Genomic DNA, 13,464 nt, shown 5'->3' on the forward strand with positions numbered 1-13,464 from the left:
TGTATATATGTGTGCTTGTACTTGGTATTTAAATGTTATTTTATTTTAATAGAATTCAGCCCAAACTCCTCCGTATGCCTTGGGGAAATCATTGAGGCCCTCAGCTGAGATGATTGAGACTACGAATGACTCAGGAAAAACAGAGCTTTTCTGCTCTATTAATTGCTTATCTGCTTACAGAGTTAAGACAGTTACTTCTTCAGGTAATGTTTAATTCCATACATTTATAGATTTTGTAACTATTGAAGAGGAATGTAACTGCTTTTTTTTCCACTTTATTAAAAAACTAAAGCAATCTGTGTGGTTTAAATAAAGACCCAAGGTTGCTTTTGTTTCAAAGAGCTGATTTTTTTTTAAGTTTTTTTTTGATGTGACCATTTAAAAAAAATTTCATTGAATTTATTAAAATATTGTTTCTGTATTATGTTCTGTTTTTTGGCCACAAGGCATGTGGAATCTTAGTTCCCCAACCAGGGATCGAACCCGCACCCCCTGCATTGGAAGGTGAAATTTTAACCACTGGATGCCAGGGAAGTCCCTCAAAGAGCTGATTTTTAAGCAGCAAAGTTTTTCAGTGATTTTCTTGATCAAAGTATTTATTTTGTAATTTCATATGTGAAAAGAGCGAAAAACACATATACATTCCAAGTTAATTTTTGTGTAAGTGGGACTTAATTGTAGTTAGCTGTATATGTTACTATAAAGTTCTTTCATTTTCGTTTTGCATATTCCTGAATATTTGATATTTTTACTCCCCTAATACATTTTTGGTTTATTTGTTCATCTGTGTAACTTAGTCATTGGGTTTTGTTTTTTGTTACCAAGGTGTCCAGGTTTTGTGCCATAGTTGTAAAACTTCAGCAGTCCCTCAGTATCACCTGGCCATGTCCAATGGAACGATACACAGCTTCTGCAGCTCCAGCTGTGTGGTGGCTTTCCAGGTATGACCTTAGCTAGTGCAGTTCTCTTAGGCAGTGGTCTGTGGCAAAATGTTAACTGCCGAAGGGACCATCCTTATCAAAGATTAAGCTTCAGTTAGGAAGAAGAGAGATTCTGTTCAATTATAGTCCAAGAGGTCATTTCTGCAAAATGTCTGAGCCCAAGATTTGAGCTTTAGTCCTTCTTTATTCAGCGTTCTCACCTAAACTGCCTTTCTCTTCCACTTTCTCCCTTGGCTGTCTCCCTTTCAAAAGAATGGAAGTAGGCTGTGGTTTGGATAGGTGGCATGGTGATGGGCACCTGTGTCCGTTCCTCTCATCCTGGGCCAGATACATCATGACTCCTGGCACAGAATAGGAAGCCTCCACTTGTCACATTCTCTCCTTACTCTCTAATACACAGAGAAAGGGTAGAATTTAGTGATCCTCCTGGGTGGGAAGATCCCTGGTGTGGTATCCTTGGCCCCAGGGAGAAAGCAAAGTGGCCACTGTGCTCTTAATAGCTAGGAGATTCTGGTTGGTAATAGGTGTGCAGGTGGAGGGAAAGGAGAAGCCTGGTCTTACTTACTTAGAGTTATGTACTAGAGATCTTTGTCTGGAAAGCCTGAATTTTAGTCTGCAGCGTTTTGTTTTTTTTTTTGCAACCTCTTAGTGCTACATTCCTCAGTCCTATTCTGGGAATATGCCATTTCAACTCTTCTGTGAACTCCTTAAGAAAATTTTGCAGAAACATTGGGGGAAATTAATTTATTAAAATGAGAAAATGAAAATGACCAAGTTATCTTATTTCTTACTTGATACAATCTTTGCCTTATCTGTATTTATTCAGAATGTATTTAACAAGCCAAAAGGAGCAAACTCTTCGGCAGTGCCTGTATCTCAGACCCAAGTGATTGTAAGCCCACCCTCTGGGTCAGCAGTGTCAGCCGGAAGAGGTCACACCTCTGCCTTTTCCCCCCGCTCCGTCAGTGGCTCTGTTGCAGCCAGTCTCCAGCCTCCTGCTCAGTTCCAGCAAGTTGCTTTAACCCATAGGATTGTCAGACTCAGGTGTCAGCACTGTAACCATCTGTTTGCGACAAAACCAGAACTTCTTTTTTACAAGGTAAAGAGAGATCATAAAAGGGATTGAATATATGAGTTTATCCAATAGAAGCATTTTTGTCTTTTCATGTTTGACAGTCACTCACTCAGTTTTCTTTGAAGTGAGGAAGAAAAAGATTTCTTAAAAATAAAGCAACACTTTAATTAGATATTAATGACTGTTCTTCTGCAGGGGAGAATGTTTCTGTTTTGTGGCAAGCTTTGCTCTGATGAATACAAAAAGAAAAATAGAGTTATGGCAATGTGTGACTACTGTAAACTACAGAAAATTATAAAGGAGACTGTACGATTCTCAGGAGTTGATAAGCCATTCTGTAGTGAAGGTAAGAAAAAAGCTCAGTTGTAGGCATAGAGCATGTAGTGGTTATGAAGTAATTTGTGATGAGTTGGGCTGCTGCTGCTGCTGCTAAGTCGCTTCAGTCGTGTCCGACTCTGTGCGACCCCATAGACGGCAGCCTACTAGGCTCCTCTGTCCCTGGGATTCTCCAGGCAAGAATACTGGAGTGGGTTGCCATTTCCTTCTCCAATGCATGAAAGTGAAAAGTGAAAATGAAATCGCTCAGTCATGCCCGACTCTTAGCGACCCCATGGACTGGAGCCTACCAGACTCCTCCGTCCATGGGATTTTCCAGGCGAGAGTCCTGGAGTGGGGTGCCTTATTAATCCACAATTAATTTTCAAGAAATTTCTTTTTTGAGGTATAATTTGAAGCTTTTTTATTGAGTTTATACTTAACTCACTTCTAAGTCTATCCTTTTAAATGTTATAATAATCTCAATAAAGAAAACCTTTCCAAATATAATTAGAACAATGGTCTTAGTATGGAGTATAGAAAATCTCTTTGTAAGTTTAACTTCAGAGATCTTTTTTTGTACCCTTTCATAAACGGGGTACTTGGGCAATTACTGCTTCTCGGCTTAAGGAACTTTTATACCTCTTATGTTTCTGAATATAGATAACCTAATATTTACAGTGTATGTTTCAAAGGTGATATGAGTTTGTTTTGTGAATACAGATAGGACTATCTTTTAACTTAGAGCCAAATAATTGTGTCCAGATTTAGAAGTTAGCTTAAGGCTGGTATTATTGAAGACTGTAGAAATTCACTTCACTGCCTTCTGGTTAATGTAAACTTGATGTATCTTCCTTTTATCCTTCTGGTTCTCAGTTTGCAAATTCCTCTCTGCCCGTGACTTTGGAGAACGATGGGGAAGCTACTGTAAGATGTGCAGTTATTGTTCACAAACATCCCCTAATTTGGTAGAGAATCGACTGGAGGGCAAGTTGGAAGAGTTCTGTTGTGAAGATTGCATGACCAAATTTACTGTTCTGTTTTATCAGGTAAATATGATATAGCTCTTTGACTTTCTGAAGTTGGTACAGTTATTTTCTATTTAAAATATATTCAGATTATGTGAAGAGAAATTGGTTGTTTAGAACTAGGTAAATAAATAAATTATGGGCTGTGGGCTCCTAAAGCAAAATTCAGTTGACTACAAACATGAAATCTTTGGGGTCAAGAAGATAGGATTTTTGGAGATTTTATTGTTGTTTGGGGAACTGTTCCTTTTATTTTTTGCTTTCTTGTAAGGCACACGGATCTTATTTATAACTTTTAGTTCTTTGTAGTTGAAATTTTACACAGTTATGTTGCCTTAAGTGGCTCTCTCATTCAGAAGTGGTTCTGAGGAACTTGAAGTGAGCCTTTGCTCTCACTTCATGAGTTAAATGACTCTGACCTCCCTACCCTTCATCTGCCTTCTTTTTTTAAAATTACTTTTTTGAAAGCCTAACAACAAAAGCTGCAATTAAACCACTAATACATGTCTGGTGTTTCATAAATATTATTTCATTTAATCTTCACCACATTCCTTGGTGGCTCAGATGGTAAAAGAATGTGCCTGCAGTGTAGGAGATGTAAGTTTGATCCCTGGGTCGGGAAGATCCCTGGAGAAGGAAATGGCTACCCACTCCAATTTTCTTGCTTGGAAAATCCCATGGACAGAAGAGCCTGGTGGGCTACAGCCCATCAGGTTGCAAAGAGTTGGACACGACTAAGTGACTAACACTTTCACAATCCTAAGAGATAAGGTATAGTATTGCTGTTGTTAGGTTGTTCTGGTATTGCCTGTTTATAAATAAGGAAAAAGAATAAGGTCCAGGGAGGTTATGTAATGTTCCCATCAAGAATCTGGTAGGAGAGGAACAGCACCTGTAACACTCCAGTAAAATCACCTGTTTACTTGTCTAGCTACCTAAAATATAGTTTTCTTTGAGAGAAGGTATGTCGTTTTCATAATTATATGACTAGGACCTATCTCAATGCTCAAGATGAAGGAAACCTAGTTAGATATTTTTTGAATGAATCTAAGTCTTTATGACCAGAAAGCCCATATTCTTTTTTTTTTTAACTTATTTTATATTGGAGTATAGCTGATTAACAACAATGTATCAGTCCAGGTGCACAGCAGAGTGACCATAGCCCATATTCTTTATACTGCAGTAGGCTGCCTCTTGGAGAAGGCAATGGCACCCTACTCCAGTACTCTTGCCTGGAAAATCCCATGGGCGGAGGAGCCTGGTAGGCTGCCGTCCATGGGGTCGCTGAGGGTCGGGCACGACTGAGCGACTTCACTTTCACTTTTCACTTTCATGCATTGGAGAAGGCAATGGCAACCCACTCCAGTGTTCTTGCCTGGAAAATCCCAGGGACAGGGGAGTCTGGTGGGCTGCTGTCTATGGGGTCGCACAGAGTCAGACACGACTGACGTGACTTAGCAGCAGCAGCAGGCTGCCTCTTAACCTTAAAAAAAAAAAAAATAAAAGCCTATCTTTTGATTCCTTCACCAGTAATTTTGAAAACAGGAGATCAATTTTTATATCTTCTCAATAAAATGAATAGTGTATATATTTTTGATTACAATATCTTGAGGTAGGAACCTTACATTTTGTGATCTCAACTGACTCATACATTCTGTTTTCATAGTTCCTTCTAGTTTTATGATTAGTGTTATGTTTTCATTGTTTTATAGTTTTCAGCCTATCCTGTTTCACATTTCTTTCTCAGATGGCCAAGTGTGATGGTTGTAAACGACAGGGAAAGCTAAGTGAGTCCATAAAATGGCGAGGAAACATCAAACATTTCTGTAACCTATTTTGTGTCTTGGAGTTTTGTCATCGTCAGCAAATTATGAATGACCCTTTTTCACAAAATAAAGGTAAAATTAAACTTGGTTAATGGGCTCTTTCTGTCACTGCTAAGTTACTGTCAGCACTCAAAGTTGTAAATAATATAATAACAAAATTTCACTGCATTCAGATAGCCTAAATTTACTTAAATTTTCCTTTAAGAATCCTTAAAGATTGCCCTAGTGGGCAAATTAATCTTGATGCTTTTTGTTTTCAAAATCAAACATACCAAGGAATCAATAAATATATAAGCAGTAATTTTCTAGGAAAATTAGATTTGTTTGCTTTTGATTGAATTTATCTGTATATAAATAACTTACACTAAGTGGTATGTTGCTATTCAGTTAATAAAGCAGAAATAAAAATAGAAATCAGGGCAAACAAAGGAAGAGGATATGTTAATATAGTGGCTGTTACTGGTATGAGATTTGATTCAGAGCTTGCTTGTAGCCAAGGGAAAAAGAACAACACATTAATTATATCAGAAAGAATAAAGTAGACCAGTTCTTCATGGGTAGCAAAGTTTTTCCTGGCTAAGAATAAAATAATTTTGCAAGTAGGACAGCTAATGTGGTCAAAATATCCAGATGAATAGATATGTGGCATGTTCTGAAAGTAGCTCTCTGAAGTAGCACTTCTCTGAGTTAGGCTAAAAACATTTGATGTTATGTTCTCTTATCAAAGCCTGGAGTGCTCCTGAATTGACAGGATTCACATGCTCTGGCTTTATGGTCTGGCCTTTGTCTACTTTTGCAATCTTATTAATCATCACCTTGACCACATATGCCTTGAGCTGATCTTTTGTGTTATCATCCATTCCCTAAGACCAGTCCGGGTAATGGTGGAATTTTCATTCTATAATGTGGGTTAACAAAATCAGTGTTCTTATGTGGATGAAGAGCTACGTCACCAACTTATTTATAAAAATTATCAGGTTAAATTTTTATTTGAATCAAGCTTTCGGTGTAGAAATTTTAACATTCACTAATGGAAAAGTCCAGTCAATCCTGAAGCCGATAACTGTATTTTTATACATTAAGTATTTGAAGTTTCTAATTTTAGAGAATTAGGCACCCTTTAAGTCCCAGTGAACACTAAACAGGATCACCCAACCCAACATTCAGTTCAGTTCAGTTCAGTTGCTCAATTGTGTCCAACTCTGTGACCCCATGGACTGCAGCACACCAGGCCTCCCTGTCCATCACCAACACCCAGAGTTTACTCAGACTCATGTCCACTGAGCCGGTGATGCTATCCAACCATCTCATCCTGTCTTCCCCTTCTCCTCCCGCCTTCAATCTTTCTCAGCATCAGGGTCTTTTCAAATGAGTCAGTTCTTCGCATCAGGTGGCCACAGTATTGGAGTTTCAGTTTCAACATCAGTCCTTTCAATGAATATTCAGGACTGATTTCCTTTAAGATGGACTGGTTTGATCTCCTGCCTGTCCAAGGGACTCTCAAGTCTTCTCCAACACCACAGTTCAAAAGCATCAATTCTTCAGTGCTCAGCTTTCTTTAGTCCGACTATCATATCCATATATGACCACTGGAAAAACCATAGCCTTGACTAGACGGACCTTTGTTGACAAAGTAATGTCTCTGCTTTTTAATATGCTGTCTAGGTTGGTCATAACTTTTCCTCCAGGGAATAAGCGTCTTTTAATTTCATGGCTGCAGTGACCATCTGCAGTGATTTTGGAGCCCCCAAAAATAAAGTCTGCTACTGTTTGCATTGTCTCCCCATCTATTTGCCGTGAAGTGATGGGACTGGATGCCATGATCTTACTTTTTTGAATGTTGAGCTTTAAGCCAACTTTTTTACTTTGCTCTTTCACTTTCATCAACAGGCTCTTTAGTTCTTCTTTGCTTTCTGCCATAAAGGTGGTGTCATCTGCATATCTAAGGTTATTAATATTTCTCCTGGCAGTCTTGATTCCAGCTTGTGCTTCATCCAGCCCAGCTTTTCGCATGATGTACTCTGCATATATGTTAAATAAGCAGGGTGACAATATACAGCCTTGACGTGCTCCTTTTCCTGTTTGGAACCAGTCTGTTGTTCCATGTCCAGTTCTAACTGTTGCTTCCTGACCTGCATACAGATTTCTCAAGAGGCAGGTCAGGTGGCCTGGTATTCCCATCTCTTGAAAAACTTTTCACAGTTTGTGGTGATCCACACAGTCAAAGGCTTTGGCATAGTCAATAAAGCAGAAATAGATGTTTTTCTGGAACTCTTTTGCTTTTTCGATGATCCAGTGGATGTTGGCATTTTGATCTCTGGCTCCTCTGCCTTTTCTAAAACCAGCTTGAACATCTGGAGGTTCATGGTTCACATATTGTTGAAGCCTGGCTTGGAGAATTTTGAGGATTACTTTACTAGCATGTGAAATAAGTGCAATTGTGCGGTAGTTTGAGCATTCTTTGGCATTGCCTTTCTTTGGGAAACCCAACATTATGCAGTTATATATTTGTATTGCCTTGAAACTTCGTTGTTAAATAGAGTTTTTTTAATGTGTGCATGTGATCCTTTTGTCTTACCTTTTTGTTTATTTTAATCAGTAAATATTTCTAAGGCACACATTGCTTCAGTGGCGCTCCCTGCTGCAAGGACAAATACAACACCAGTTATAACCAATGTGGTGTCATTGGCAAAAATATCTCCTGCCCAGCCCACAGGGAGTGGTGTTTCAAAAGGTATGACTTGAAGTAAAGGCATTTGGGTAAACTGTAGAGGTTTTTTCCTAGTGTAAACAGCACCTACTGGTAATACTCACATGTACATTTATATGAAGAAACATGCCCCTCTGTCCCTGAGGGAAGTGGGTAGCAAGCAGGGTGGCGTGCATAGAGAAGGAAGTGGTATGTATAATTTATTTTTTAAGGAATCCCAGTGATTTAATATAGCTACCTTTAACATCAGAGATTCTAACACAGTATGTTGGGATTGGGGCCCAGGAATCTGTTGCCTTTACCAAGCACCCCAGGTGATATTGATGCCAAATTTCCTTGTACTATTTTTTGAGAAATTCTGGACTAGACTCTAGACCACCTTAGAGAGAGGAAAATGACCTCTTGGTTTCAGTGTTTACTTGTGTATATTCTAGGGATAATAATGTATGTTTTAATTTATAACAGGTGCAGTTGTTACTAAAGAGGCAACAAAGATCATTGAAAATGTAAGTTTTATTAATTATCTTCCTGATTAATGTTCCTTGGGTTTAGTTTCATTTTGATATATAGCTTCTAAGGTATGTCTGAGTATATTTCTATTTGCTACTTAGTTGTTTTAAAAAGTGGAGTAATATACTATGCACTAATTTTTGTTTTTGAATTTTAAAGTTAGATTGTTAATAAGAATGCATTTCTGATTTGTTTTACTGTTTGTGTTCTGGTTCCTTAGTTTCTTTAAATACTTGTTAATTCCATCTGGCTGCTTATTTTTCTCTTACTACTTTCAAGTATTTTTCTTTAAGACTAGAAGGTTCTGGAAAAGTTCACTGTATTGTTTTATGCATCTTTGGATTATGTGAAGCTGAAAATAGTGCAAAGTAAGATAATATTTAAATTCTTTATTGTGAAACTTCGCAAAATTAAAAAAAAATTTAAAGAAATGCATAATTTCAAATCTGGCAGGCTGAAAGAGTTGCAGACTATGTCACTGTCTTATATCAGCATCACTTTAGCAGGAAAACAAAATTCCTATCATCCTTTATCAATATCACGCAAAACCTAATGTGTCATATCTTGGGTTAATGTTTTCGTTATTGTGTTGCTCTCTTAATATTTGCTCTTGATACAATTAAAAGTCTTTTAAAAAATGTCAGGTAACAATGTGATTGAGGTTCATTAAGTGGTAGTGCTGTACTAAAAAAGTGTGCCCCAAATTCAATAAATTTGGAGAAGTTAGATGTGATAAAACTCTGTGAAGAAGGCTAGACCATTGCTATGATATCTCATGCTGTTAATTTAGGAGAGTGCACCCTGCAGGGTCTTAGAGATAATGTTCAAAAAACCCCAAAGTGGTTTTAGAGCAGATACACCCTTTAGTTCATGAAATTATCTTGTAACCAGGCAAGGATGATGGAATAAATTGAAAAAGTCCTGGCAACACAGGTGTAAGATCAATGCTGCCATAATGTGCCCCTAAGGCCAAGCTCTCATCTGTGCTAAGACATGAAGTATTTTTGATGATTTGAAAGGAGGTGACACTGAGACAAAAAGGTTTACTACAAGTCATGGCTGGCTTTTCAAGTTTAAAGCCCACCAAGGTTTTAAGAATATAAAAATGAGCAGGCAAGCTATATCTGCTAGCACTGAAACTATCAAAACATTTCAGCGTTCAGTCAGTCAGTCAGTCAGTCAGTTTAGTTGCTCAGTCGTGTCCGACTCTGCGATCCCATGGACTGCAGCATGCCAGGCTTCCCTGTCCATCACCAACTCACAGAGTTTACTCAGACTCATGTCCATTGAGTTGGTGATGCCATCCAACCATCTCACCCTCTGTCGTCCCCTTCTCCTCCTGCCTTCGATCTTTCCCAGCATCAGGGTCTTTTCCAGTGAGACAGTTCTTTGCATCAGGTGGCCAGACTATTGGCGTTTCAGCTTCAGCATCAGTCCTTCCAATGAATATTCAGGACTGATTTCCTTTAGGATGGACTATTTATTTCAGCTTTACCAGAATTTAAAGAGTCTTTAACTTGGAAGACAATATAACATCTGCTAATAAAGAAGCTTTTAAAATGGCAAAGAAGGTAAATTTATGCAAGGTTGATGAAAGGGATGTTGAGATTTTACTTGGGTTGTTTCCCAGGGATTAATAAAGGAGGACTTGCTAGAATTAGAAAAACAAAGGTAATAGGAAGAGGGCCCCAGCAATTAGCCTGGGTCTTCAGCGCATCAACTAGCAGCGAAGCGACTGGCATAGACTTTGGACCATATTTCAGCAACAGTTGCTAGTTTTGAAGATGATCCATATGTGGATTGCACTCCATGGTGGTGAAGTGAAAGATGGACAAGTGTCTTTGCATATGAAGAAATCCTCAGTGGGGAAAAAAAGAGAGAAAACCCAAACCATGTTAGATTCATTAGCTTCATTCTTTAGCAGAAGTCTTCCAGGAAATCAGACCAGCCTTCGCCATAATGTGGAGAGAGAGTTTATCCTACTTAATTTGATATCTCTTAACTCTCCCATTATTAAGATTGTTGGAAGAGGATAATGATAACACTAGTTAATTATTTTTAGGCAGTATACCACATTAGTTAATGAACTGTCATTAAGTTAATTTCATATTTATATGTATATTATGTATTGTACTTTAAATTATTTTAAAATTACATGATTAATAAATCACTGTTATAGAATTAATAATTTTATAAACTGCTTAATTATATAATGAATTATTAATGTATTGTGCCTTAAATTAATGTGTATTGTTATGAAGTAAGTATTGTTGTGTATTATGTTATATATTATGAAAATATTCTATATTATAAGTTTATATTCTGTGATAATGCATCCTTCCTCTATGTGTATGGGACAATTAGTCTTAAATTATGTTGGTTTTGAATTATTCAGGAGCATATTTCTCATATTAAATGTGACTGCCCTACATATGTTTTCCCTATAAGGAGTACTTCTGTAATTCAGCCAGTCATTTAAACTGTGTTACAGAATAGTTCTGGTTAATATTTTCAGTTTAGTCTATAAAAGGTATAATAATAAATAATGTAGTATTTTTATGATTTTAAAAAAAGAAAACCGGACTGTTTTAGAATCTTTTTCTTTGTTTCCTGGATTCCTTCAGGTTATTTAAGTGGTCCTAAATTTGGGGGAAAGGTGAGGTACTGGGAAGTGCAAAGAAGAAAACATCCTGCAAATGTCAGCAAACTTCTGTAAAGGTCTAGAGAGTAAATTAGACTTTGCAGGCCATGCAGTCTCTGTTCCAGCTCCTTACTTCTGCCACTGTAGTGCAGAAGTAGCCATCGACAATACCTGAGTGAGTGAGTGGCTCTGTTCTAGTAAAACTTTAAAACACAAATGATGGGCTGATGAACCAAGCTTTGCCAACTCCGTGTTCTACGGTATTCCCTCCATCCATAATTAACCATTGATAGATTTGGCTTATTTGCTCACAGTTTTTTCTTTTCTTACCCTCCCTGTTTAAAAAATGAATCACTGCCCCCAGTCCTTTTTCACATCCCCTAGAGGCAGCTATTGTTACGAATTCGGTGTGTGTCCTTTCAGACTGCTTTTAATCTTTCACGTTCATATATACACATCCATGGAAAATAATTTATTTTTTAAAATATCCATCTGATTCTTAATAGATTTGGTGCATTTCTACTGCTGCTGATAATATTGTATATTTTGTTGTTCTGTTGCTGGGTTGTGGTCTGACTCTTTGCACCCCATGAACTACAGCATGCCAGGCTCCTCTCTCCTCTACTATCGCCCGGAGTTTGCTCAAATGCAGGTGCATTGACTCAGTGATGCTGTCTAACCTCTGCTGCCCGCTTCTCCTTTTGCCTTCAATCTTTCTCAGCATCAGTGTCTTTTCCAGTGAGTCGGCTCTTCGCATCAGGTGGTAAAAGTATTGGAGCTTCAGCTTCAGCAAAATTTCTTCCAGTGAATATTCAGGGTTGATTTCCTTTAGGATTGACTGGTTTGATCTCCTACATTGCATGTAGATACCACATTTTATTTATCTATTGCCCTGTTGATAAGCGTATGTTGCTTCACTATCAAAAATTTCTGCTCAGTGAATGAACATTCTTGTATACGTCTTCTCGTGCATGTGTACAGGTGTGTTTGTCTAGTGTAGACATGGAAGAGTGGAATTTTGAGGACAAAGTGTATTTGCATTTTAGTTTTCAAATCGCCCTGTTGAGTGAGTGTTCCAGTTTTTATTTCCACCGGCAGTTTCTGTTTGTACTCATTTCCTACAGCCTTAGTATCATTTTATGTTTTCAGATTTAAACTTTTTTTTGCCAGTCTTCAGTAATATCTTATTGTTTTATTTTGTATGTCACTGATTACTAGTGAGTTTGCTTATATTTCTGTTTGTGAACATTTGACTTTTCTTTGAATTTCCTGTTTTTATATTCCCCATTTTTGTATTTGTCTTTTTTCTTATGGATTTCTTTCTATATTCTGGATTTGTCTTCCTTTCTACTCATCATTTTTATCAACACAAAAACATGTGGTATTATTTCCTACCTGAAAAAAATCCTTCTTTAATACCATGGCCTTTCAGTTACTATCCCATTTTTCTGCTTTCCATTTTGGAAAAAAATCCTTTAAGGGTGGCCTCTGCTTGTTGCATCATTTTTTTAATCTGTTTTCCTTCCTTAGCTCACTCTAGTCAGGCTTTTATTTGTACCACTCTGCTGAAATATTTCTTGTCAAGATCTCCATCAGTCTTTATTTTGCCAAATCTAGTGGTCCGTTTTCAGTTCTCATTCTCCTCATGCTTTCAGTAACATTTGATACAGTTGATCTCTCTTTCCTTCCTTGAAATACCTTCAACTTCTAGGTCATCATACTTATTATTTCTTTTGTCAATCTTCACATTTCTTTATAGGGGACTCATACAGTCCTCTGGTTTTAAACCACCTGGATGGTGGCTGATTACCAGACTTACTTCTCTTGCCTTGACGTCTGAGCTCTAGGTTCACGTATCCATCCAACTGTCTGCATGACATCTACTGTTAGATGATGAATAGCCATCTCAGGTAAAGCCGAGTCCTTTTATTTCCTGCACACTTCCTCTGCAGTGTTCCTTACTTCTTATTACTGCTGGTGCCATCTTCTTAGTCTGAGCCACCATCATCTTTCTTCTGTATTATTGTGGTGACCTGCTGCTTGCCTTTCTCCTTCCATTCTTGCCATTTTCAGTTTTTTTCCTCCACAGTGTTGCCAGAATGATCATTTTAAAACACAAATCAGATTGTCACTCTGATGCTTTAAAAACTTTCAACAAAATTCTGAAAAAGAAGAATAAAGAAGGGGAAGAGCTAGTTCCTCAAATTATAACTACAAATTTAAAAAAAAGTTTAAAAAATTTTATTAGCATATTGTTGATTTACAGTGCTGTGGTAGTTTTAGATGTGAAGTGAATCATTTGTACAATAGATTTTATAGAGCTACATAGTTGAAACAACAGGAAGCCACGGAGAGACAGTTCAATAGAAAAGAAGTCCAGGAATAGACCTAAATATATAAAAATATATATATTTATAT

General features: G+C 37.5%; 1 protein-coding gene across 4 annotated transcripts in view; it reads left to right on the forward strand.

Annotated features, from left to right (window-relative positions):
- The window catches only part of ZMYM6 (zinc finger, MYM-type 6), a 45,276-nt gene that overhangs the window by 20,786 nt on the left and 11,026 nt on the right, over positions 1-13,464 (forward strand). For all 4 annotated transcript variants that reach the window (XM_010841210.1, XM_010841208.1, XM_010841211.1 and 1 more), the window contains 8 exons: positions 53-203; positions 826-941; positions 1,768-2,040; positions 2,212-2,362; positions 3,208-3,380; positions 5,107-5,257; positions 7,785-7,919; positions 8,361-8,401. In XM_010841210.1, the coding sequence (XP_010839512.1) occupies positions 53-203; positions 826-941; positions 1,768-2,040; positions 2,212-2,362; positions 3,208-3,380; positions 5,107-5,257; positions 7,785-7,919; positions 8,361-8,401 (1,191 nt within the window). The remainder of the gene's footprint in view (positions 1-52; positions 204-825; positions 942-1,767; positions 2,041-2,211; positions 2,363-3,207; positions 3,381-5,106; positions 5,258-7,784; positions 7,920-8,360; positions 8,402-13,464) is intronic.

Source organism: Bison bison, unplaced genomic scaffold (genome assembly GCF_000754665.1).
Source record: "Bison bison bison isolate TAMUID 2011002044 unplaced genomic scaffold, Bison_UMD1.0 scf7180017864158, whole genome shotgun sequence".
Taxonomy (NCBI): Eukaryota; Metazoa; Chordata; class Mammalia; order Artiodactyla; family Bovidae; genus Bison; species Bison bison.